The following is a 25593-nucleotide window of genomic DNA, read 5'->3' as shown; positions in this document are numbered from 1 at the left end:
ATAAGGTAAGAAATTGAATGCAAGTTTTACCTTGGGCTAATCTTTCAAGTCGCTTTCCATGCTCCGGAGGTATAGCATACCTAAAATGTTAAGAATACATAAGAAAACATATGTTTATAATATTTTAGGTTGTATCTGAATGATATTTATTCTAAATACCTTGACTTATAAAAATTTAATACTAAACTGCACTTAGATGAACTGAAGAAATCACAAAAGCCAGTATCTTTCACACAAAATATAAATTACCAACTTAAATGTGTAAATCTACTGTGGAATAACCCTCTTGCACACTGTAAAGATTTGTCACTCAAATTGGATTAATAAAATGCTGATTGGACAACAGCCAAGCAAGAAACATAGACAGGCCAAAGTAAGGATGATGGGAAGGAGTCATCCAGACAAAGAGGGCAGGAGATGTACAATGAACATGCCATGCTAATAAAGGTACTGCCACATGGCAGAATGTAAATAAGAAATATGGGTTAACTGTTGGTCCTACCTTGAGGAAATGATGGGATAGATTTAGTAGACTTCCTAGGGGAGGCTTTACCCAATCCAAGGAGCAGATGGGAGGTATGGTAGGGGAACATGGGGAAGCGGGAAGAGGGGGGAGGACAGGGATTGGAATGTAAAAAATAAAATTGAAAAAAAAAATGAAAAGAAAAAAGAAAATGAAATATGGTTAACTTTAAAAGTAAGAGATGATTAGTAATAAGCCTGAGCTATTGGCTGAGCATTCAATTAATATAAGCCTCTCTGTGGTAATTGAGGAACTGGCAGGTGGGCGAAAAACATCCAATTACAAAGATCAACTATAATTTAAAGTTCAAGAAACAAAAATTCAAGACTAGTAAACCCTAATCTAAACCTAGTGAACCTCCATTACAGTTAGTAAGTAGTTATTTCTGGACATAGGGATTTTTATTTCTTTGGAAACTGGTGAGTTTTGGTATTATTTCAAAGAAAATGTTGGTTGTAATTTTGAATTATATCTACTGTGTGTGCATGGGTACAAGTGCATGCACATGTGTACTCAGAGGACTGAAGGGAAAGGACAAAAGGAAGGAAAGTTGGTGCTAAGCTAATTGCTTTTCTAGTTTCAATTCGATCGTGGGCTTTTAAATATTTTTGGTGGTTTTGTGCTTAAAAATGTATTTGATAGTGAAAGTATCCAATGTGAAGCTCCTCAGAAAGGATGTTCTCTTGGGTTCATTGAGACTTATAGCACAAATTATATAAGGGATATGTGTTATGCAAAGCATTCCAAAGCTCTCAAAGTGAAACTGGAAGAAGCTATTCTCTTATGTGAAATAAGAGTGAGAAGTGTCCAGAAGAGCATCAAAAACATGGATTCTCCTATACTGTCAAAAAGATGGACCACATGCTCCTGTCTGTATATCAGCTGAAATTATGTATGAATTAGAGAAAAATGAATTTATGTTAGAAATTGACTATAACTAAAAACAAACCAATATAATTAGTATTACTCATAAGCAATAACTACAAATGTATAATGACAGGGCTATATAATTCATTTTACATTTTAAACTCATTTTATATATATATACATACATACATATGCATATATATAAATATATACGCACGCACACATCCACATATATATAATGACTCTAATCCTCATACATAAAAAGGCAGAAACAGAAATAATCATTGGAAGTCTATGGCCCATGTAATTTATACAGTGAGTTCAGGCCAGCCAGGGCTATATAATGAAACCACTTATAAAACCAGTTTGTCATCTCATCTTGTAATCTCACTCAGCACTCAGCCAACTAAAAAAGGAGGATTACTATGAGTTCAGGTCTCCATCTTAATAAATATATACAGAATATATCAACTTAAGTATGTGTCATTCATACCAACACTATTTCCTAAGGAGCGCTAATAGGGACCCTGATTTATTCTTCCTGTACGTAATTATACACACACACACACACACACACACACACACACACACACACACGAGGCCTGTCACTGAGAGGAAGCTGAACCAACAGATTCTTAAATTTCTGCATCCAAGAAGTCAAGTTTTTAATGCCTATCTCACACATAACCTCTAACAAATGCTCAAAGAAGCAAGGTGCTTCACAAGTTATTTGAGATGAAGATTATGTTAATCCACAGCATACAAAATGCCCACAGGAAACCACTGGGATTAAAGATTCTACTTAAAAATCAGAGAAGGAAAGAATGATTATATAATTATAATCCAAAGCTTCCTTACACTCTACCAAAAAAATAATTCTCTTCAATAATGCACAACATTCAATGATTCCCAACTCTAAAGATTGTGAATATGAAAAACAAGTGACTTGCCAAGACTTGGGCTCCCCAAAGTGTAGATAATTAATGCTGTAGAGATCCATGTCCTCAGTGTGCCATGCAAATGTTGTTTTCCACATTCCAAAATAGAGATAAGGGGTATTTACACCCTCAATCGAAATACCGCACTCTTCTTCAACCACATCCAAGACTGTATTTAGGTGAGCTATATTCCATTCGTCAACACCCTAGTCAGTCAAGACAGTAAGAGCAAAATCAATGTTAGTAAATGAAAATTAATTAGCATTTATCAATCAAATAGCCATTTGTCAAATACTACACTGCTATGTTTTATTACTTAAATGGAAAATATAACACTTATTCAAAAGTAGAGGCATACAATTACTATCAATTGTGTTTCTATATTATTATCAAAGTAAAATTACATCCAATAACTGCCTGATTCTCAAAGAAAAGTAAAGGTAAGGATTCACTTCCCACTTGGAGCTACTTAAGGAAAGAATAATAGTCACCTTCAATTTAAAACAGATAACCTGGGATATGATACTTATATTTGGCATGTATTTAATTTGGAAGCTGAAAGTTTTTATTGTTTCTAATTTGCACATTAGTTCCAAGGACCTATTCAATATGAAACATAATCTTAAGAACTCATTACAAAAGATATCTTCTTATATCCCTCCCATAGTCACGTCCATTTTACAAATTTCATTATTAGAAAAATTTACATTTTTCCAAACCATACACCCTGTACTCAGAATAGTCTTCAATAAATAATAACAGCATATAAATTTAAATACATAATTTCAGCTGTAAACACCTCATCTAAATTCTGGTAAAACTGCTGGAATAGTTTTATTTTTTTTTTTAAACCCCAGGCAGGTGGTGGAAAGAAACTGTTAAATAGTTACTGGTATAAAATTAAAAGGGTTTTGTTTTGTTGAAGTTTCTAGAACAGTAGTAAATGCCTAATTTTTGGAACTTTAGAAATTGGAGCCAAGAGGATAAAAACTCAGCTCCATAGCCAGTTTTAAGGCCAGCCTAGTCTACATAAGACCTTGTCTCAAAAAAAAAAAAAAAAAACACCAAATAATGCTAAAAATGTTAAACAGGAAAATATTCCTATTTTAAGAGAATTTACCAGGCAATAACTAATTTACTATTTGTTCACAGCTGTATAGAATGATTTAGCAAACTTTACTGTCTTCCCCATACACTTTCCTCATAGTTAAATTCTAATATTCAAAATTGGGCACATCCGTATAGATTCACAGGGCATCTCTAACGCTATTAAATCCATTTCAACCTCTACATGGTGCTATAAGGGGAGGGTGGGGCAAGAAATCTTCTATGTGAACTAAAAGAGCCAAACAACCACTCCTATCATTTCCCTTTTACACTTCAGGATTGTCCTGTTTTTACTGTAGCCTTTAAATAATTCTTTAATTAATAAACTAATTCCATTTCCTAACACTGTGTTAAGGAAAAATATTGATGAAGCAGTCAAACATTTTAGTCCATGAAACAATTGTCCCATCTACAGCGGAAGCCCTGTGCTAGGAACATTGTTGTTTGAAAATTGGTCAAATTCTTTTTTGTAAATGAAAGATTTAAACTTAAGGGAGTCATAAAAGTGGAATAAAGTTATATAGCTTATTTTCTCATTTACAGTGATTCCATCTCGGGTTCAACCAAACTTCAGTCCATTTGAAAATCTTTACAAAATATGAATTTATATAAAAACCATTTTGAAACTGAATGATTATGCAAATAAACAAGCCACTTCACTGAAATTCCTACATAATAAAACACCTAAAGATGTCCTGGTGCACCCACAGGAACATTACTAGCCAGTGGATGGATGTCCATCTCCTAATAACTCAGCCCCTTGTGCATGCCCAAGATCTGTCCCTTGCCCCCATTTCTTTATTCTTGACAGTCCCATTCAGCCTTTCCTTTCAGCACATCTTCGTTTCTTTTTTACTTCAATTCACTGAACCACTCTACCAAGGACCCACAGCTGTGAGACTAGACTGAAATTCATGTAGGGGAATTAGATCCTCCATCATGCCCCTTCATTCTGGTCTCTCCAAACTTATTCTTAGTTCTGCTGCAGTCTGCTACCCTGAGCCCCACCTCCAAGACCACCTACAGTCCCCTGAGACTTGGCCCCAGGACACCTTATGTTCTTCCTATAGTATCACCTTTCAGACTCATCTTTTGTGACTCCTTGATGCCCAGCAAAACACCTCTCTATACTTGGCTGTAAAATCATCATTCCAACAAATTTGTAGCCTAGAAAAATGGGAAAATATTTTTATCAACCACATCTCCAGTAGAGGTCTACTATCCAAAGTACATAACGAAATCAAGAAAGACATCAAGAAAATAGTACAATTATAAATAGGGTACAGATCTAAACAGAGAATTCTCAATAGAGAAAACTCAAAGGGCTAAAAAGCACTTAAAGCAATGTTCAGCATCCTCAGCCATCAGAGAAATGGAAATCAAAACTACTTTGAGATTTTATCTTACACCTGTCAGAATGCTCAGATCAACAAAACAAGTGACAACTCATGCTGGCAAAGATAAGGGGGTAAGAGGATGGCTCATACATTGTTGATAGGAGTACAAATTGATACACACAGTTTGGAAATCACCATGGCAATTCCTCAGGAAGATTAATCTATGTCAAGATCCAGCTATACTGTTCCTGATCATATACCCAAAGGATGCTTCATCCTACCACAGAGACATTTACTTGCTCAACCATGTTCATTACTGTGCTATTCATAATAGTCAGAAATTACAACAAACTGGATGTCCCTAAACAGAAGAATGAATAAAGAAAATGTAGTATATTTACATAATGGAGTAATATTTGGACATTAAAAAAATGACATCATGAAATCTATAAGCAAATTGATCGAACTAGAAAAAAAAGTCATACTGATTAAGGTACCCCAAGGACAGAAAGACATGCATAATAGCCATTAAGTCAATGAAAATCAAGCTACAAAGGAAGAACTTATGCTAAAAATAAGCAATAATCAGGATGTAAATATGAACAAAGTGCGTTTAAAATATATGAAAACATTAAAAAAATAGAAATTATTTGCTTAAACCTCCCTAGAAAAGCATATACTTTTAGGTCTTAAAAGAAATTACTAAACAATACATGCCAACTCATGTGTCAAGTAAAGAACTATTTTGAAAAATAAATATATAAATACAGAATATGCCAATACCTGCAGAGGTAGACTTCAAATACACATCTGCCAATGTCCTTTCTATGAACTAGCGGTTAAGACACTGATGGGGTAAAAGTTATTTTCTAGATAGGAAGAGACTAAACCCAGGAATTCAAACTACAGACCACACAGTAGACTTCAAGACTAATGAAAGAGTAGCACAAGAGCAAGGGCAGGGAAGATGGCTCTGTCAGTAAAATGCTGAGCACAAAGTACTCAAGACTGAGTTTGACATTCAACACCTACATGAAAAAGTCCAACATGGCTGTCTTAGTTGGGGTTTCTATGGCTGTGAAGAAACACCATAATCATGGCAACTCTTATAAAGGAAAATATTTTATGGGATGATTTACAGTTTCAGAGATTTAGGCCATTATCATCATTTGGGACATAGTGGCATGCTGACAGACATAGTGCTGGAAAAGGATCTGATAATCCTACATCTTGATCCATAGACAACAGGAAGTGAACTGTGACATTGGGTGTAGCTTAAGCAAAGAGGTGAAAGCCCACCACCACAGTGATACACTTCCTCCAACAGGGCCACACCTACTCCAACAAGGCCATACCTCCTAAAGTGCCCTTCCCTTTTGGGGGCCATTTTCTTTCAAACAACCACAATGGAACACCTATAATCCCAACACTGGGAGAGTGAGGACATGTGGATCTCTAAAGCTGGGTGATCAGCCAGCTGAGTAGAATAAATATAACCTAGGTTCAACGAAAAGACCTATCTTATGGCACCCAATGTCAACCTCTGGCCTCTGCACATACACTCACATGTGCAGACACACACACTAGCACAAACTAGGTTTCTGACACCGAGGGTCATTTAGGATGTATTCTAAACTCTCTCACCTATAAATATATTGATATCAAATTATCCTTAAGAGTCCTTATACTGGAAATCAATTATTTTATTTTATTTTGGGATTTTCAAGACAGGGTTTGTCTGTGTAGCTTTGGAGCCTATCCTGGAACTAGATCTTGTAGACCAAGCTGGTCTCAAACTCACAAAGATCTGCCTGCCTCTACCTCCCAAGTGCTGGGATTAAAGGTGTGAGCCATCACTGCCCATCAATGATTTTTATGAGGGCCAGTTTTATGTATCTGGATTTCAAACTGTATCTTTTTCAATAGTTTATCCCTAAACAAGACATTTATCCATCCTCTTTAAGACTCAGAGGATACCCTAGGATTGGTGCAAAAAAGAATTTAAAAGCTAGAAGACAAAAGGGGCTGCAAAATGCCATCTTCTAGCAAGAAATAGCCATTGCAATCACAGCACCTACAGAATCCTTCAATTAACCCAAGAATGGGGCCAGCAAGTCACACATGGATGGAGAAAGAGCTCTCTTTACTGCTGAACTATTGGCTGTTTACTGCTGAAGTATTTACAAAAATTCAAGGGGAGTAAAAAGTCATTGTCTTCAAGCTCCGAAGGGTAGTTCTAATCCAATGTTCCTAACTGAGGGCCCTGCCCTAGTTAAACTAAATGTCTTTACAAAATAAAACGGAAGTCATGAGCATAGTAGGAGACCTAGTATGAACGGGGGTGTGAGGGTGTAGGTTGACAGAGATAGAAGGAAACCATAAATACAGGGGCAGAAAGGCAAACAGCATACATTATATACATGTTGAAGAACAAATGTAATGAATAATCAGGCTGAAACAGCGTAGCTATTAAGAGAATTTTTGTTTCTTACTAAATCACAACCATAGGTACCCTAGAGCTCCAGAGAATCCCTATACCTTCTTCTGGTCTCCACAGGCACCCACATGTGCATGTGTACTCGCGCATACACACCCAAGTAAATGAACCTTTTTTAAAAATATTAATCAGAGCAGGGGGGAGGAAACCAGAATTCAATCCCTAGTACCCACATACATATGAAGAGAATTAACGCCACAAAAATGTCCTCTGACCTCCACATATGTACATGGCATGAGTGCTCCCACATACACAAATAAAATCGGGCTGGAGAGATGGCGCAGTACTTAAAAGCACTGGTTGCTTGCTCTTCCAGGGCACATGGGCTTGATTCCCCGTAAAGAGGCTTACAACCATCTGTAACTCTAGTTCCAGGAGAGCCAATGCCCTCTTCTAGCCTCCCAGGCACTGCAGGCATATGGTACACAGGTATATGTGCAGATAAAACACTGATACATATTTTTAAAAAATGCATGAAAATAAATAAAACTTTAAGAAGGGCACAAGATGGCAAACAACAAAACATGTTCTTACAGGGTTCTTCACGGACTAACCTAGGAAAAGCTGAAGAAACAACACAGCAGCTGAGGGTGGGGAAGAGGCCATTCCTAAAGCAGCAACAGCAATAACAAAAGTAAAAATCAGGAAAGAAAAAAAAAATCTGTATGGCTGGTGGTGTTCAACACTGGCAACTGACAGAACTGAAGAGACCATTTCTAAGACTTCTGATACAGTAGTATCTTTGTAACCAGATCCTCTAGGAATTACATTCTCAGGACTCTGACACCATGTGTTACGAGATTACACACTGAGAGTTGACAAACAGAATACTGCAAGACTATGGGAGAAGGAGGGGATAATTGAATCAGATCTGAACAATGTACAGTAAACTGGTAATCTAGGCAAAACCAAATATATACAAATGTGACACACACAGATGTAAAACATCTTGCAGGACACTGTCAAAGGCTGCATAGGGATGGTGACAGCATTTTACAAAAAGTTCAGAGGTGTGACCCTATCTAAAGCTCCACCTATGAACTATGAACATATGAAACCATCCTCATATCAGGACATCAGTAATCTGAACAGCCAAAGTTAGATCCAGTAGGAAAAAGAGCATAACCCATCACAAAAGACTTCCCAGCACCAAGGAAAATGGCAAGTACACTGAGGCTCTCTCACCCTCTTTATCTACCTCCATATTTATCCCAATATCATTTTAGCAAGCCACCTCAGCCTTGTTCTGTTCTTGCTCAATATTAATCCTTTTCTTTCTTCTCTCTTTTATTTTCTCTCTCTCTCTTTCTCTCTCTCTCTCTCTCTCTCTCTCTCTCTCTCTCTCTCTCTCTCTCTCTCTCTCTCTCTGTTCTTTCATTTTTCTTTTTACTACTCTCCCAACAAACTAGTTTGCAGGGTCCACAGCCCCTGAGAGATGGGACAGTCCCACACTATCAGATAGCATATCTTTACCTCTCTCCAGTCTGTTAATCAAACATCTCTCATTGTGTGACATCTGCTGTAATCCCCTCTATTAATTTTCTCCTCCTCTCTTTTGTTCCTATCATCCCAAAGCTAATCACTAGTTCTACTAGTTAGTGCTTTTTTTTTCTTTCTTCATCTTTTGTTTTTATTTCCATCATGCTAACAATAATAAATATAATAGTACACACAAAACTACCAATGTCCCTTTAGTCCTCGAAGTGATTTGTGCTTAAGGGGTGACTTTGTATAGCTGAATATGACTCCATTTCACAGTGAATCTACCCAGGAATAAAGACTGCTGCTGCAGAGAAGGGCTAGGAATAGACCATTATGGTCTGAATGCAATTTGAACAGAAGAAAACAATATCAAAAAGCTACTGCAACCTAATTCCCACCTCACAAATACTGTAAGCTAACTCCTGGTGTGAAAGTCCCAATACAAAACACAAGTAGTACAAAACAGGGCTACAGTATGACTCCTTTAAAATCTGTCCTCTGATAAGAGATCAGAAAACATTCTACACAAACAAGAGGGGAAAAATGATAAGTATGTTTATATAAATGAAGGATTATATGAATAAACTCTTGAGTAATACAAAAGAACAAAGACAACTGGATAAAATAAGAAGTCAATATAGGATATGAGAATGGAGTTCAGTAAAGACAAATATTGAAGAAATACCAAATGAAATGATGGTGCAAATAAAAAAATTCAATAAATCAAATGAAAACTTTATAATAAATTTTCAAAACCCTTGAAGAGAACTTTTTGAGACATCTTGAAAAGCAAATCAACTGGAGTTGTGGCTCACTGATAGCACACTTGCCTAGTATGCTTGAAGTCCTAGATTCAATCCTCAGAAGAGAATGTATTCCATAGGAAAGAAAAATATTTAAAATAATTGTTTAAAAAATGTTTCCCAAACCTAAGTAAACATGGACTTATCCACATATGAAAACCATTTTAAAAAGCAATTGGAAAAAAAGAAAGTGTATAATGAGCTATAAATAGAAACCCATCAAGTCACAAAAAAAAATAAATAAATAAAAATAAAAAAGGACAGGTCCATTAGAATAACAAATAATTCCTCAACTGAAACCTTAAAAGCCAGAAGAAAGGTATTAAAAGGTGCACTGCATATTCTGGAATACCACAAGTAATAACCCAGGCTATAATCCCTAGGAAATCTGTCTATCATGACTAGAGGAGAAATTAAAATAGTTCATAATTAAAACAGGGGAAAGATTAAAGAACATCAAGCCAGCTCCACAGAGGATACAAAAAGAAATTCTTCAGATTCAAGAGTGATAAACACAACCAATAGAGACATCCAAAATCTACAGGAAGAGAAAGAGAATATATTTTTAAACACAGAATCATTAGCAAAACAGCAAACACCAGAAAAATCAACAAAATGAACACACACACACACACACACACACACACACACATACATGCACGCTCACACTCGTGCGTGCACCAGAATATGATACAGAAAATGAAATAAAGACATCATTCACAAATGGCATTGTGTGTATGTGTGTGTATGTGTGTGTAGAAACTAGAACTTTTGTCATCCCACAAACAAAAATGAACTCCAAATAGATCAAAATCCTTAACATAAGACCTGAACCCTATAGTTTCTAGAGCAGCATTTCTCAACCTGTGGGTCAGCAGACCCTTTCACGGGGCTTGCATAGCAGATATTTACATTACAATTCATAACAATAGCAAAATTACAGTTATGAAGTAGCAATGAAATAATTTTATGGTTGGGGGGGTCAATACAACATGACAAACTATATTTAAGGGTGCAACATTAGGAAGGTTGAGAATGTGTTCTAAAGGAAAAATATTTTGAGTTACAGGCATAGCTGAGAACTTTCTGAATAGGATTCTAATGGTTTAGGAAATAAGGCCACAAATCAACAAAAAAAAAAAAAAAATTCAAAGTATTTATACTACAACAGCAACTGCTATGAAGAGGCTTCTTAAAAGAATGAGAGTATTTGTGAGCCATACTTTGATACAGGATTAATAAAATAGGAGCCCCTTTCCTCCACATATACAAAATGAACATCAAGACAACCATAATCCAATCAAATAATGGACTACAAAGTGAAAGATATTCTGAAAAGAAGATATACAAATGGATAATACAACTGATATACAAATAGATAATATTCAACTTCATCTTAGAATGATTATCAAGAAAATAGATGTCAAAACATTCATTTGACAAGCGTGGAAAGAAAAACCCTGATTTATTTTAGTGGCAGTGTAAACTGGTGTATACACCATACAAATCAGTGTGGAGTTTTCTCAAAGGTATCAATAAAGAACTTAACATATAACCCAGTTATTTATACTACTCCTAGGCATTCACTCCTAAGAGTTTTTATCCTACTTTAGAGACACCAACACAACCATGCTCACTGATTTTTTATTCACAATAGCTGTGTAACAAAAATGTTATCTATACACACAAATGAGATTATATTCAGCTATAAGAAAAACTGGAATTGGAAAATAGAGTGAGGTAACCCTATGTATGTTTTCTGTCATACAGAGACACTAACTTCAATTTTTTTGATTTATTTGTCAATTAAGCTGAAGTCTCTCAGAAATAGGAGGTTAGAATATGGCCACAGGAAGTAGTGGCAGTTAGAAAAGGCATTAAGAAAATTCCATTCAAGTTGATTCAGTGGGGTTTTTTGTTTGTTTGTTTGTTTTTGTTTTGGTATTTTACGTGCACTGACATTTTGCCTGAAGTTATGCCTGTGTAAGGATGTCAGATCTCCTGGAACTGGAAGTGCAAGCAGTTGTGAGTTGTCATGTGGGTGCTCACAGAACAATCTTGCTGGGCACAGAAAAATAATTACAGATAAGCAATTATTCCTTTCTCTTTGAACAATTTTAGCTTTGTGGCATTTAGACTATACAGTTTTGACAGCTTAGAGAACTTCAACCACCAGATGGTATTCTTGAACAAAACATTTATCTATGAACTCGTCTCAGCCTTGCAAGAACAAGGATTATAGGCATTGAAAGAAGCAGATCTTCTATTAGTCTGAAGACAGACTAGACTTCATAGTAATTCTGACCTGCCTCAGCTACAATGATTCTGTCTCTCCAAAAAAAAAAGAAAGAAAAAAAAAAAAGAAAGAAAAGAAAAAGTTGGTATGGTGGAACATACCTGGAACTCCATCCCTGGAGAAGTAGATGAAGGAGGACCACCTCAAGTTTGAGGCTGGCTAGAATACATAGCAAGGTCAAAATCATTCAAGGGGGGAAGGACTGAGACACACAAGGGAAAAGATAAGGAAGTGGGGGAAGGGAAGAAAAGGAAGTAACAAGGAGAATACTGGAGAGGGGAGAAAAAAAACAACAGGAGGAAAGAAAAGAGAGAAAAGGAGAGTGAAGGAGGGGAAGGGGAGTAGAATGGCAACGGGGGTGGAAGGAATCCCACAAAGAGCCCATGAACCTAGAAGGGAGTATCATAATGCAATTTAAAAACACAAGACAGCACAAGGTAGCACACTCCTTTAATCCCAGCACTTGCAAGACAGAGGTAATGAGTTCAAGGCCGGCCTAGTCTACAGAGCTAATTTCACAAAAGTCCAGGGCTATTACATAGAGAAACCCTGTCTCGAAAACAAAGATATAAACAAAACCCACCAAGATACTACATGTGTGCCTAACAGAACAGCTAAAATCTACAGGACAAGAAAGAGGAAAAACTCAAACACTGCAGTTTTCTTCTAAAGCCAGTCATGTGTTTATCTATCCATACCTATCTATACACCAACAGAAAGATTTCTTAGGAAATATGAACAGAATATTCATAGAAGCCTTGTTCATTTAAAAATAATAGAAGCAACACAAATGACTACTAACACAAAGTATCTTCTTCACAAACCCAAATCACATACAGCCATTAAAACAAATGAACTATATGTAGCTACATACAATACCGAAAAAATGAAACAACTCAGCTATATAATCCCAGAATGGAGGAGTGAGAGGGTAGATGAATTAGTATGATTTCAAGACCAGCCTAGCTACACAGCAAGGAACTGTTAAAAGAGAAGGATGAAAAGAGAGGGGAAGAGAAAAAAGAAAGAATATACATTAAATGATCCAAAGTTCAGAAATGGGCCACAATGAATTGTTATAAGAAAAAGAGTTACTATGCGAATAATAGCTATCGCTGGAGGAAGCTGGAGCCTATAACAAGTAATGAGAACATGGTGTCTTCCTTAAAGTCACAAATGACACAAAGATGAACACACAAGAAGTCATAAAGACGTTTTGAATTTTTTGTGTACTGTGCTGGCTAGTCTTATGACAACTTGACACAAGCTAAAGTTATAAGAAAGGAGGGAAACTCAATTGAGAAAATGTCCCTATAAAATCCAGCTGTAAGGCATTTTCTTAATTAGTGATTGATGGGAGAAGACCCAGCTTACTGTGAGTGGTGCTATACCTGGGCTGGTGGTCCTGGGATGAGAAAGCAGGCTGATCAAGTCATGGGGATCAAGCCAGTAGGTAGCACCCCTACATGGCCTCTACATCGTTTCCTGCCCTATTTGAATTTCTATCCTGACTTCCTTGGATGATGAACAGCAATATGGAAATGTAAGCCAAAAAACCCATTCCTCCCCAACTAGCTTTTTGGTCATAGTGTTTTGTCATAATAGAAATGCAAACTAAAACATGTACATTTTAACTTGTTTTACTTTTCAAAATAAAAAGGTTTAAAATAATGTAACAATGAAACTAAGGCAAGGGTTAGCAATGGACATCAAGCACTGAGTATAAAGAAGACTGTTAAGGAACAGAATATTTACCAAGTCAACATCCTAAAACTCACTCACTCATTAAATACATAGTGAAATTAATTCTTCCTCCATTTATCTATTTGTTTGCTTACTTTTGCAGTCCAGGGAATTGAACCACCCTAAAAGAATTCACATATAGGAGTAAGGAAATTACTATAAATAACAGAGAAATGTTGGTAATGTCAATATGATCTATATTCCTTGGTGCGTGGCGCCACATATGCGCGCGCGTGTGTGTGTGTGTGTGTGTGTGTGTGTGTGTGTGTGTGTGTATTTTACCTTAAAAGTGTGTGTGTATTTTACCTTAAAGATACATGCTGATATACCAAAGATGAATTGTCATGATGAATATAATATTCTTAATTAAAGACTATCACAACATGTATTTTTTTAAAAAGTAAAAGAAATCATAATTTATTGTACTGGAACAATACTACAGCCAGTAAAGACACTTGCCAGCAATCCAGTAGACCAGAATTTGAGCCCCAACAACAAAAAGAACTAACTCCTGCCACAGTTGTAGCATGGGAACTGGGAGTAGAGGCAAAAGGATTAGACATTCAAGGCCATCCTCAGATAAACAACAAGTTTTAAACTAGACTGAACTATTTAGGACTCTGGCTCAAAAGAGGAAAAAGGGGTGGGAGCAAGCTAGAAAATGACTCGGGGCTTAATAGTGAATGCTGATTTTACAGAGGACCTGAATTTGGTTCCCAATATCCATATCACAGAGTTCACAACCACCTGTTACTTCAAGTCCAAGAGATCCAATGCCTCTAACCTTCACAAGCATCTGCACAAATATCCATATCCATATCCTCATCCACATACATACACATTCACATAATTTAAGGTAATAAAAATAAGCCAGGCATTGGGGCACACACCTTCACTCCCAGCACTCGGGAGGCAGAGGCAGGTGGATCTTTGTTGAAGCAAGCCTGTTCTATAGAGCTAGTTCCAGGACATGCTCCAAAGCAATACAGGGAAACTCTGTCTCAAAATAAATAAATAAATTTAAAAAATAAAATAAATTTTAAATTTAAATTTTAAAATAAACCAAAAAAGAGAACAGCAAAGAGGGAAAGAAGGCAGAGAGGTCTCATACTTAAAAAATACAGATTCCCAAAACCTAATAAATAAAATATAATGAACAAAATAAGGACAATTCAGTATTTACCAGCTATCTAAAAATAATAAAAGTAGTAATCACCAATCTTTTAAAAACCACAGCACAGGATTGGAAAGATAACTCAGCGGTTAGGAGCACTGGCTGCTCTTCCAGAGGACCTGGGTTCAATTCCAAGCACCCACCTGGCAGCTAACAACTTTATTTAATTCCAAGATCTGACACCTTCACACAGACATACAAGCAATAAAATAAAAAATAAAAAAAACCACAACATAAATATAAATATACCTCATCATATATGCTCCCATTAATATCTGCTCCATAAATAGGTGCCACAAAAGTTAAGTTTTTCCAGTATTTGCGTTCCAAGTCTTCATAATCCAAGTATCTTGGAGTACAGTATCTGTAGAAAATTAAAAAGTTAAAACCATAGACCAGTAAGGCAATTTTTAAGGATTTTTCTACCTATCTAGTTTAATTTACTTTCTAAATAAAAATATTGTACATTTTCATCATTGAGTTATACACAACAGCATTTATATACTCAAAACTTTATAGGATTTTTTTATTCTTTATCAGTAAGAAGCACTTTCATAAAAATATTAATAAAGGCAATAATTTTTTTTCTTATTTTACATATCGATCCCAGTTCCCTCTCCCTCTCTCCCTCTCTTCCACCTTCCCATACCCCCCCAACCATCCTCCCATCCCATTCCCCACCCGTACTCCACATGTAGGATGATGCCTTCCTGGAGGTGTCATCTAAATCTGTCAAGTCATTTGGAGTAGGGGTTAGGCCCTCCTTCCTGCCTCCAGGCTAAGGGAGTATCCCTCCATGGGGAATGTGCTCCAAAGTCCCTCTGCACATCAGGGACACATCCTGGCTCCACTGTCAGAGGTCCCCCAGACTGCCCAGGCTTTCCAAATAAGACCCATGTTCAGGGGGTCTTAGTCAGTCCAATGCTGGATTCCCAGCCATCAGTATGAGGGCCCATTAGCTCCTAAAGGCAGTAAATTATAAGTCATTATTTTAGCTTTCAAAGCATTTCTAAAATACGTAAACATACAAGAACATTGTACAAATTTATATATATAAAGAAATAGAACACTTGAAAAAACTGTATAAAACTCTTATACAGTAAAACTAAAATAAGATAGTCTGCCGTTATTGGATTGTTACTGTCTAACATACTAATGATAAGGGAAAAAGATTACACTTACATAGTTGGAATGGAAGAATAAACTAGCACAATATAATTTCTAAACACATGTCAAACGTGTATATATAATTGGGGGTTATAGAAATGGCTCAGGCGTTAAGAGCACTGGTTGTTCTTCCAAAGAACCTGGTTCAATTCCCAGCAATCACATGGCAGTTCACACTGTCTCTAATTCCAGTTCCAGGGAATCTGACACCCTCACACAGATATACATGCATACAGAACACCAATGTCATAAAATTAAAAAAAAAAAAAAGGATATATACAATTGCTCTGAAATTTAGAAATTCATTTTACTAGTACTGAAATGCAGATACATTGTAGTGTAACTAGAAACACGGCAGGTATAAGTTACTTTCCTATAGATGTGAAAAAATACTCTGACAAAATAAACTTAAAGAAGAAAGTTTTCACTTTATCAATGAAGTTTGAGATGTATGGTCCAAATGCATTTTCATTCAGGAATCAAAGACAAGCTAATGCTAATTCTTAGCTCAGCTCTCCTTTTCTTGGTTCTAGCCCATGCAATGGCACTATCTAATCAAGGTAGGTCTTTCAATCTCAAATAGTTTAATATAAATAAACCCTTCACAGTTATGCCCAGAGGCCTGTCTTAGGTGATCCTAGATCCTGTTATTTTGGCAATGAATATTAACTATCATGACTTGACTAGCCAGCAATTAATGATTAGAACATAAAATAAGACAGATCTTCTTTCTATTTAATGACATTAAAATATTGCCATACTGGACGTATCAGTATAGAAACTATTGCGTATACTGAAATCCTGCTGATTTTTTTTTCCAGTCTTTTTTTATTTTATTTTTATTTTACATGTCGACCCCAATTCCCTCTCCCTTCCTCCCTCCCTCTCTCCCTCTTACCCTCTCTCCTCCCTCACATGCACCTAGACCACCCTCCCCTGCCATCCCCTGACCCCAATTCCACATATAGGGCAATCCCATCCAGGTGGGGTCATGTAAATCTGTCAAGTCACTTGAAGTAGTGACTAATCCCACTGATATTTTTTAATAAAATTGAAACACAACTCTGGAGTTAGGAATGTACACCTAGCTCAAATGGAAAATTATCTACTAGACAGGATGCCCTGGAGTTACCTAAACATGGAATGGTATAGCACAGGCCTAGGACCTCAGCACTTGGAAGATGAAAAGAAAAATCATAAATTAAAAAGGTACCTCAGCTACACAAAGAATTCAAGGCCAACCTGGGCTAGATAGAGACCCTAGGGAGGTTGGGGGAGGATGAGAAAATGTGTAGCAAACAATTAAATTAACAATTATTTTCTTGAACATAAATGGTACATGTCTATAATTTCAGCATTCAAGAGGCAGAGAAATTAGGATCAAGAGCTCAAGGCCAGTTTGGCTACACAGTAAATTCAAGGCCTGCCTGAACTACATAAATCCATCTGTAGTGGGGAAACAGTCTAGAGAGAGCTCATTGGTTAAGAGCACTCTTGCAGAAAACCAGTTTTGCTCCTAGTACTCATAAGGGGCCAGCTGCAACTGCCTGTAACACTAGTTCTAGGGAACCCAACAACTCTGCCATCCTTGGGTATTGAAACGCATGTGCATAACCACATACAGACATATACATAATTAAAATTAAAACAATAAACCTTGATTGTGGAAAGTTGCCTCTGCCATTAAAAGTACTAGATGTTTTGCCAAAAGACTGGAGTCTGATTCCCAGCTCTCATGTGACAGCTTACAAAGGACTGTAACTTATCTTTCTGGGTGGTAATGGCACATACCTTTACTCCTGTGCTTAGGAGAGCAGGTAATCCTTTGAGTTTGAGCAAGTTCCAGGGCAGCCAGGACAGCCAGGGTTACACATAGAAACCCTGTCTCCCCAAAAAATAAAATGTATGTATGTATGTATGTATGTATGTATTTATATGTATATGTATGTATGTGTATGTATATATATCTCACAAAATAATTCTTTGAATTTTTAGATTTTAAGCAATAATATTGTTACAAAAATATCATGAAAGTCAACTTGACAGGATATAAAAATCACTGAAAAGATAAATCTCTAGGCATGTCTGTAAGAGATTACATAAACTGCGTTAGGGAAGACCTACTCTAAATGTAGAAAGTTCCATTCTATGAATTGGGTCCTGAACTGAATAAAAGGAAGAAAGTGCGATGCACCAGCATTCACCTACATAGAGCTCTTTGTTTTCTGAAGGATGATCATTGCTTACTGCTCCTGCTGCTTAACTTTCCCAGCCATGACAGATTATATTCTCTAGAACTTTAAACCAAATACACTCTTCCTTAATTTAACACCTGCCAGGGCATGTTTTCACAGAAAGAAAACAAGTAACTAATACAGATAACCTCTATTTTTATGAAGAAATTACGCAAAGAAACAAAGCTAAAAGAGAGGAACGAAGTTCTAGTAGAAACAGAAATCTTGTAGAGTAAATGATTTTTAATTACATAAAGAATAATAAAAATCCACATTCACAACACTAGGAGCAAACTGGCTATCTATACAAGGCTAGGAATTTTATTTATTGATTTATTCATTCATTCATTTATTCATGCTAGGGCTGATAAGATGGCTCAGCAGTCGAAAGTACTTTCTGCTCTTCCAGAGGACCCAGGTTTGATTCCTAGCACCCATATGGTAGCTCTTAAATGTCTGTAACTGCAGTTACAGAGAGAGAATCAGAAGCCCTCTTCTGGCCTCTGCAGGCATCAAGCACACACATGCAGGCAAAACACCACAGACATAAAATTTAAAGAACAAAAATCATGCTGGGCAGTGATGGCTCACACCTTTAATCCCAAAACACAGGAGCCAGATGCAGGTCACTGTGAGTTTGAGGCCAGCCAAGTCTACAAGAACTAGTTCCAGGACAGCTAGGGCTACACAGAGAAGCCTTGTATAAAAAAGAAAAATTAAGTCAGATGCTAGCAAAAGGTAAGCAATGCCTGGAGCTCAAGCACAGACCACTGGAAACAGAATGGCTTCTCACTACAACTTTGAGAGACATGTGAACCTGAATCCTGAAGGAGTTTGCCCTATATAGCATGGGGATTTTAGGTTTTGTTTTGTTTTGTTTTTTTATTATTGTTGTTGTTGTTGTTGCTCTCTAACTTTATGGGTGGACATGTATACAACTTAGGGAATCTCTTCTTTCAACCATGTGGGTTACAGGAACCAAACTCAGGTCATCTGAACCATCTCACCAGCCCAACACTTTTTTGGCTTATTTTTAAGATTTTTAAAAATTTATCATTATCGGTGAATGTATTCCATGTGTATATAGGTGCTCTTGGAATCTAGAAGAAGCTGCTAGATTCCCTGAAGCTGGAGTTACAGCTGGTTGTGAGCCTTCCAGCATGGATGCAGAAAACTGAACTCAGGTCCTCTGAAAAAGAAGTATGTGCATTTATACAATTTTTCACTGAATAACTTAATTGAGAAACTTTTTTAACCTTGAATGCTATAATAATCAGCTTAAGTTTGGCATTGTTAATTGAAGTGAAAGTTTGCCATCTTCTGTACCAGATTCTACTGAATACTGGTTCCAGAGTCTACCCCTAATAATACTCTGCCAAACCACTACTTCAGTAAACACTACCAGATTCTATTGAATACTAGATCCAGAGTCCATCACAGCTTTTCCAAATGTCATTTACTCAAATCGGACTCAAAAAATACCTTCTCAGAACTTTTCACTCACTGTAGCACAGCTCTTAACCAGGCTCATGACCAGGCTCCTCCTGCCTTGGCAATCCTAAAGTTGTACTTACAGGTTAAAGAAGAGCCACCATAGGCATCAAGGTTTGCCATGCAAAAGATAAATAACCCTGGGCAGAAAGCTTAATTCTGTGGAGCTCTATAAAATAGAGATGATATCTTGTAGACTAGACTGATCTCAGCCCCATTTGTTACCAGGGACCTTGTAATCACCATGGCAGACCCAGGAAGACTAACTACTGATGCTTTCCCTCCCTTCCTCCTCCACTCCAAGTGCCTATACCAAAACCGATCTGTCCTATTCCCCAACTCTGTTCTCAGATACACTTTGATGAGTTCCCTGAACCACAGTTTATACCCTCTGTAGCCCCCAAAGTTAGTCTGATTAGTCCTGCCAGTGCTTTTCTCAACCCCCAGGCTCAGCAATGGACTCACATCTGGACACCATGTTGACTAGTATAGTGAGTTCCACCTGGCTACAATCTACAGGCATACATTAGATCACACCTATATGAAAGGATCCAGCCTGGTGAGTGCATGAAACCTCATCTGCCTATTTCATGCTCATCCCTCAGGACTTGCCTCAGCCACACAGCCTGTACATAGGCCTAATATGAGGCAGTGAGAACCTCACATCAGACATACAACCAATAAAAGAAGTTCACATGCTCAGATCACACCATAAAATCTCAGTATGAAGAGCTGAGGCAATATATCTCCCCCCCACACACACAAAAAAAAAATGCATGAGACCTACAGACATGAACCCCAGGACACAGAGAACTTAAAACTTCATCAAGCAACTTTAAACACACAGACATCTCAAACTTAATGAAAATAGCAATAAACACCTGAATGAAGTTCAAGAAAAACATGCAACTATGGAAAAGATAATAAAAATTTTAAAAAGCACTCAATATAGATGAATAAATGAAATGAAGATAGTAACATGACTGGAAAACTCAGGTGAAAGCCTTACAAGCAGAACAGATTAAGTAGAAGAAAATAAATGTCAAGATGAAGCAAAAACAGATCTTTAACAAAATCAAAGAAAAGATTTCCCCAAATTAAGAAAAACCACACATACACAGTAAGACCAAAAAAAATCCATCGTTCTATTATCTACAAGAAACTAATTTTAGCTTTAGAGACAAGCAATACCTTATTGTAGAAGGATGGAAAAATGGGAAAAATGTATTCCAAGCAAGACACCAATAAGCTAACAAATGTACCCAACCTAATACTAAGCAAAGTAAATGTGACAATAAAATGAAGAGGTAAAGGACATTTTATTTTAATCAAGAAAACAACCAAGAAGAAATTACATGTTATGTGTGATCTTCAAACATAAACAAAATAAAAATGTAGTTTTTAAGTGAAAGCTAGAGCATGCCAGAATAAACAGATGGACTAATCATAGTAATGACCAAAGACTCTCTATGATAACAGAACAAAGGACTTCAAAGATCAATTCTTAAGAATTGTAGTCTCTCCCCAAACTCTCCCATTCCCCATTCCCACACAGGGCTGGAGATCAAATTCAGGAATTTGAGTGAATTGGGCAAGCATTCAACCACTAAACTGCATCCCCAACCCTCTCACCAGTACTCTGAATTACCATGCATTACAATACAGAGAAACCCTGTCTGGAAAAACCAGCAAAAGAAACAGTATAAATTTATAGCCCTGTATTGCCTGGCACTGACTATGAAAATCAGGCTGGTTTTAAACTCACAAATGGAGGCAATGCTGGAAATAGAAAAACTGGGCAAATGGTCAGAAACTACAGATGCAAGCCTAACCAACAGAATAGAAGAGATCAAAGAGAGAATCTCAGGCAATGAAGATGAAATAGAGGAAATAGATTCATTGACCAAAGAAAATCTTAAATCCAACAAATCCTTAATACAAAACATCCAGGAAATGTGAGATACTGACAAAAGGTCAAACCTAAGAATAATAGGCATAGAAGAAGGCAAAGAAGCCCAACTCAAAAAAGGTGCAGAAAACATATTCAACAAAATCATTGAAGAAAACTTTCCCAATCTGAAGGAGGACATGCCTATGAAAGTACAAGAAGCATACTGACCACCAAATGGACTGGACCCCCCCAAAAAAAAGGTTTACTCTCAGCATAACAACCAAAACACCTAACACAGAGAATAAAGAAAGAGTATTAAAGGCAGTGAAGGAAAAAGGCCAGGTAACATATAAAGGCAAACCTATCAAAATTACACCTGACTTCTCCATGGAAACTCTCAAGGCCAGAAGGTCTTGGATAGAAGTTCTACAAGTACAAAGAGCCCACGGATGCCGGTCCAGGCTACTATACCCAGCAAAACTCTCAATCACTATAGATGGAGAAAACAAGATATTTAATGTCAAAGACAGAATTTCACAATACATATCCACAAATCCAGCCCTATAGAAAGTTTTAGAAGGAAAACTCCAGAAGTTAACTACAATCACAAAGAGATAGGCAATAGATAATCCCACTTTACCAGAACCAAAAAGGAAAAGCCGGGCAAATATACTCGCAATACCACTGCCAACAACAAACCTAAAACAAACAAGCATTAACAATCAATGGTCCTTACTCACCCTCAACGTGAATGGTCTTAACTTGCCTATAAAAAGACACAGGCTAACAGAATGGATATGAAGACAGAATCCATCCTTCTGTTGCATACAAGAAACACATCTAAGCTTCAGGGTAAAGGGTTGGGAAAAGATCTTCCAATCAAATGGACCCAAGAAGCAAGCAGTTGTAGCTATCCTATTATCTAACAAGTTAGATTTCAAACCAAAATCAATCAAAAGAGATGAAGAAGGTCATTTCATATTCGTCACAGGAGAAATCCACAAAGTCTCAATTTCAATTCTGAACATCTATGTCCGAAATACAAAGGCACCCAAATGTGTAAATGAGATGCTACTAAAACTCAAAGCTCACATAAAATCTCATACACTTATAGTGGGAGACTTCAACATGCCACTCTAACCACTAGACAGGACCACCAGACAAAAATTTAACAAAGAAACAAAAGAACTAACAAAAATTATATCTCAATTGGGTTTATAGAACATTCCATGCAAACACAAAAGAATATATCTTCTTCTCTGCTCCACATGGAACCTTCTCTTAAATCCACCATATATTAGGTGACATAACAAACCTCAACAGTTACAAAAAAATTGGAATAATCCCCTGTATCTTATCAGAACACCACACTTTAAAGTTGGAATTCAATATCACAAATCGCAGAAACCCTACAAACTCAAGGAAACTGAACAATGTGCAATTGCACCATATCTGGGACAAATAAGAAATATAGAAATTAAGGACTTCCTAGGATTCAACGAGAAGGAAAACTCAATGTTCCCGAACTTATGAGACACTTTGAAAGCAGTACTACGAGGAAAGTGCATGGCACTGTGTGCCCACATGACGAAAATGAAGAATTAAGAGCACAACTGAAAGCCTTAGAACAAAAAGAAACAAACTCACCCTGGCTGAGTACAGGAGTAGACTCCAGGAAATAATCAATTTGAGGGCTGAAATCATTAAAGTAGAAACTAGGAAAATACAAAGAATCAATGTAACAAAGCGTTGGTTTTTGAGGAAAATAAAGATACACAAACCTTTATCCAAACTAAACAAAAAGGAGAAAGAGAACATAAAAATCAACAAATTCAGAAATGAAAAGGGGACATAACAACAAACACTGAGGAAATCCAGAGAATTTTCAGGTCATACTTTAAAAAAAAAAAACCTGTATTCCACAAAATTTGAAAATTCAAAAGAAATGGACAAATTTCTGGATACCTATCACTTACCAAAATTAAATCAAGAACAGATAAGCAACTTCAATAGACCTATAACCTCTAATGAAAAAGAAGCAGTCATCAAAAGACTCCCAACCAAAATAAGCACAGGGCCAGATGGCTTCAATGCCAAATTCTACCAGAAATTCAAAGAGGAGTTAATACCAATACTCTTCAAATTGTTCCACACAACAGAAGCAGAAGGTTCATTACCAAACTCTTTTTACCAGGCCACAATTACCTTGGTACCCAACCCACACAGAGACATAACTAAGAAAGAGAACTACAGAACCAATGTCCCCAATGAACATTGATGCAAAAATACTCAATAAAATACTGGCAATTCGAACGAATCCAAGAATACATCAGAGAAATCATTCACCATGACCAAGTAGGCTTCATCCTGAGATGCAAGGATAGTTCAATACACAAAAATCAATGTGATCCATCATATAAGCACACTGGGGGGAAAAAAAAAAAAAAAAACATGATCATCTCACTAGATGCTGAAAAGCCTTTGACAAATTCAACACCCTTTCATGATAAAGGTCTCAGAAAGAACAGGGATAAACATAATCAATGCAAACAATATACAGTAAACCAACAGCCAACATCAAACCGAATAGAGAGAAGCTTACGGCAATCCCTCTAAAATCAGGAACAAGACAAAGCTGCCAACAACAATCTCTATATCGCTTCAATATTGTGCTTGAAGTTCTAGCTAAAGCTGTAAGACAACAAAAGGAGATCAAGAAGATACAAATTGGAAAGGAAGAATTCAAACTGTCACTATTTTCAGATGATAAGATATGACAGTTTACATAAGAGACCCAAAAACTCTACCATGGAAGTTCTAACAGCTGATAAACACCTTCAGCAAACTAGCAGGATACAAGATAAACTCAAAAAAATCAGTAGCCCTACTATATACAGACCATAAAGGGGCTGAGAAAGAAATCAGAGAAATAGCACCCTTTACAAATAAAGATGATACCAGAAAATGGAAAGATCTCTCATGTGATGGCAGATGCCATTATGTATATGTTTCTCATGAGTCAAGATGGAGAATCTGGAGAGAATAGAACCGCCATTCCTCCGCTCTCGGTAAGACCATGTGGAAATACATAGAAATAGGTTAATACTTAAGACAGAGCTAGCCGATAAGAAACAAGTAACTAGCCAACAGCATAATATCAAATACAGAGTCTCTGTGCATTAATAGGGGCTGGCGTGGGACAAGACTGGTGGCGGGAGGAAAAACCTTACTCCTTACACTCATGCTTATGGGTAGGTAGGATAAACATAGTAAAAATGGCAATCTTGCCAAAAACAATCTATAGATTCAATGCAATCCCCATCAAAATCCCAGCACAATTCTCCATTGAATTTAAAAGTATAATACTCAACTTTATAAGGAAAAACAAAAGACCCAAGATAGCAAAAACAACCCTGTACAATAAAGGAACTTCAGGAGGTATCACCATCCCCGACTTCAAGCTCTACTACAGAGCTATAGTCCTGAAAACAGCCTGGTATTGGCACAAAAAAAAGAGAGAGATAGGCCAATGGAATCGAATCGAAAATCCTGATATTAATCCACACACCTGATTTTTGACAAAACAGCAAAAAATATACAATGGGAGGAGAAAAGCATCCTCAACAAATGGTGCTGGCACAACTGGATGATGATTTGTAGAAAACAACAGATAGATCCATGTCTATGGCCATGCACAAAACTCAAGTCCAAAAGGATCAAAGACCTCAACAAAAATCTAGCCACATTGAACCTCTCAGAAGAGAAAGTAGGAGGTACCCTTGAACAAATTGGTACAGGAGACCGCTTCCTGAACATAACTCCAGTAGCACAGACGCTGAGATTAACAATTAATAAATGGGACCTCCTGTAACAGAGAAGCTTCTATAAAGCACAGGATACAAAACAACAAAATGGTAGCCAACAGAGTGGGAAAATATCTTCACCAACCCCACATCTGCCAGAGGGCTGATCTCCAAAATACACAAAGAACTCAAGAAACTAGACACCAAATTACCAAATAACCCCATTAAAAAGAGTTCTCA

At 36.9% G+C, this 25593-nt stretch overlaps 1 protein-coding gene across 1 annotated transcript in view; it reads right to left on the bottom strand.

Moving 5' to 3' along the window:
* The window catches only part of Kdm4c (lysine demethylase 4C), a 145862-nt gene that overhangs the window by 110963 nt on the left and 9306 nt on the right, over positions 1 to 25593 (bottom strand). Inside the window, exons 3-5 of the mRNA XM_051188058.1 lie at positions 15017 to 15131; positions 2341 to 2534; positions 31 to 80 (exon numbers count right to left, since the gene is read on the bottom strand). Coding sequence (XP_051044015.1) covers positions 31 to 80; positions 2341 to 2534; positions 15017 to 15131 — 359 coding nt within the window. The remainder of the gene's footprint in view (positions 1 to 30; positions 81 to 2340; positions 2535 to 15016; positions 15132 to 25593) is intronic.

This window comes from Phodopus roborovskii, unplaced genomic scaffold (genome assembly GCF_943737965.1).
Source record: "Phodopus roborovskii unplaced genomic scaffold, PHOROB, whole genome shotgun sequence".
Classification (NCBI taxonomy): domain Eukaryota; kingdom Metazoa; phylum Chordata; class Mammalia; order Rodentia; family Cricetidae; genus Phodopus; species Phodopus roborovskii.
Note: the sequence above shows the minus strand (reverse complement) of the source record. Positions and strands in the feature narration are given on the sequence as shown.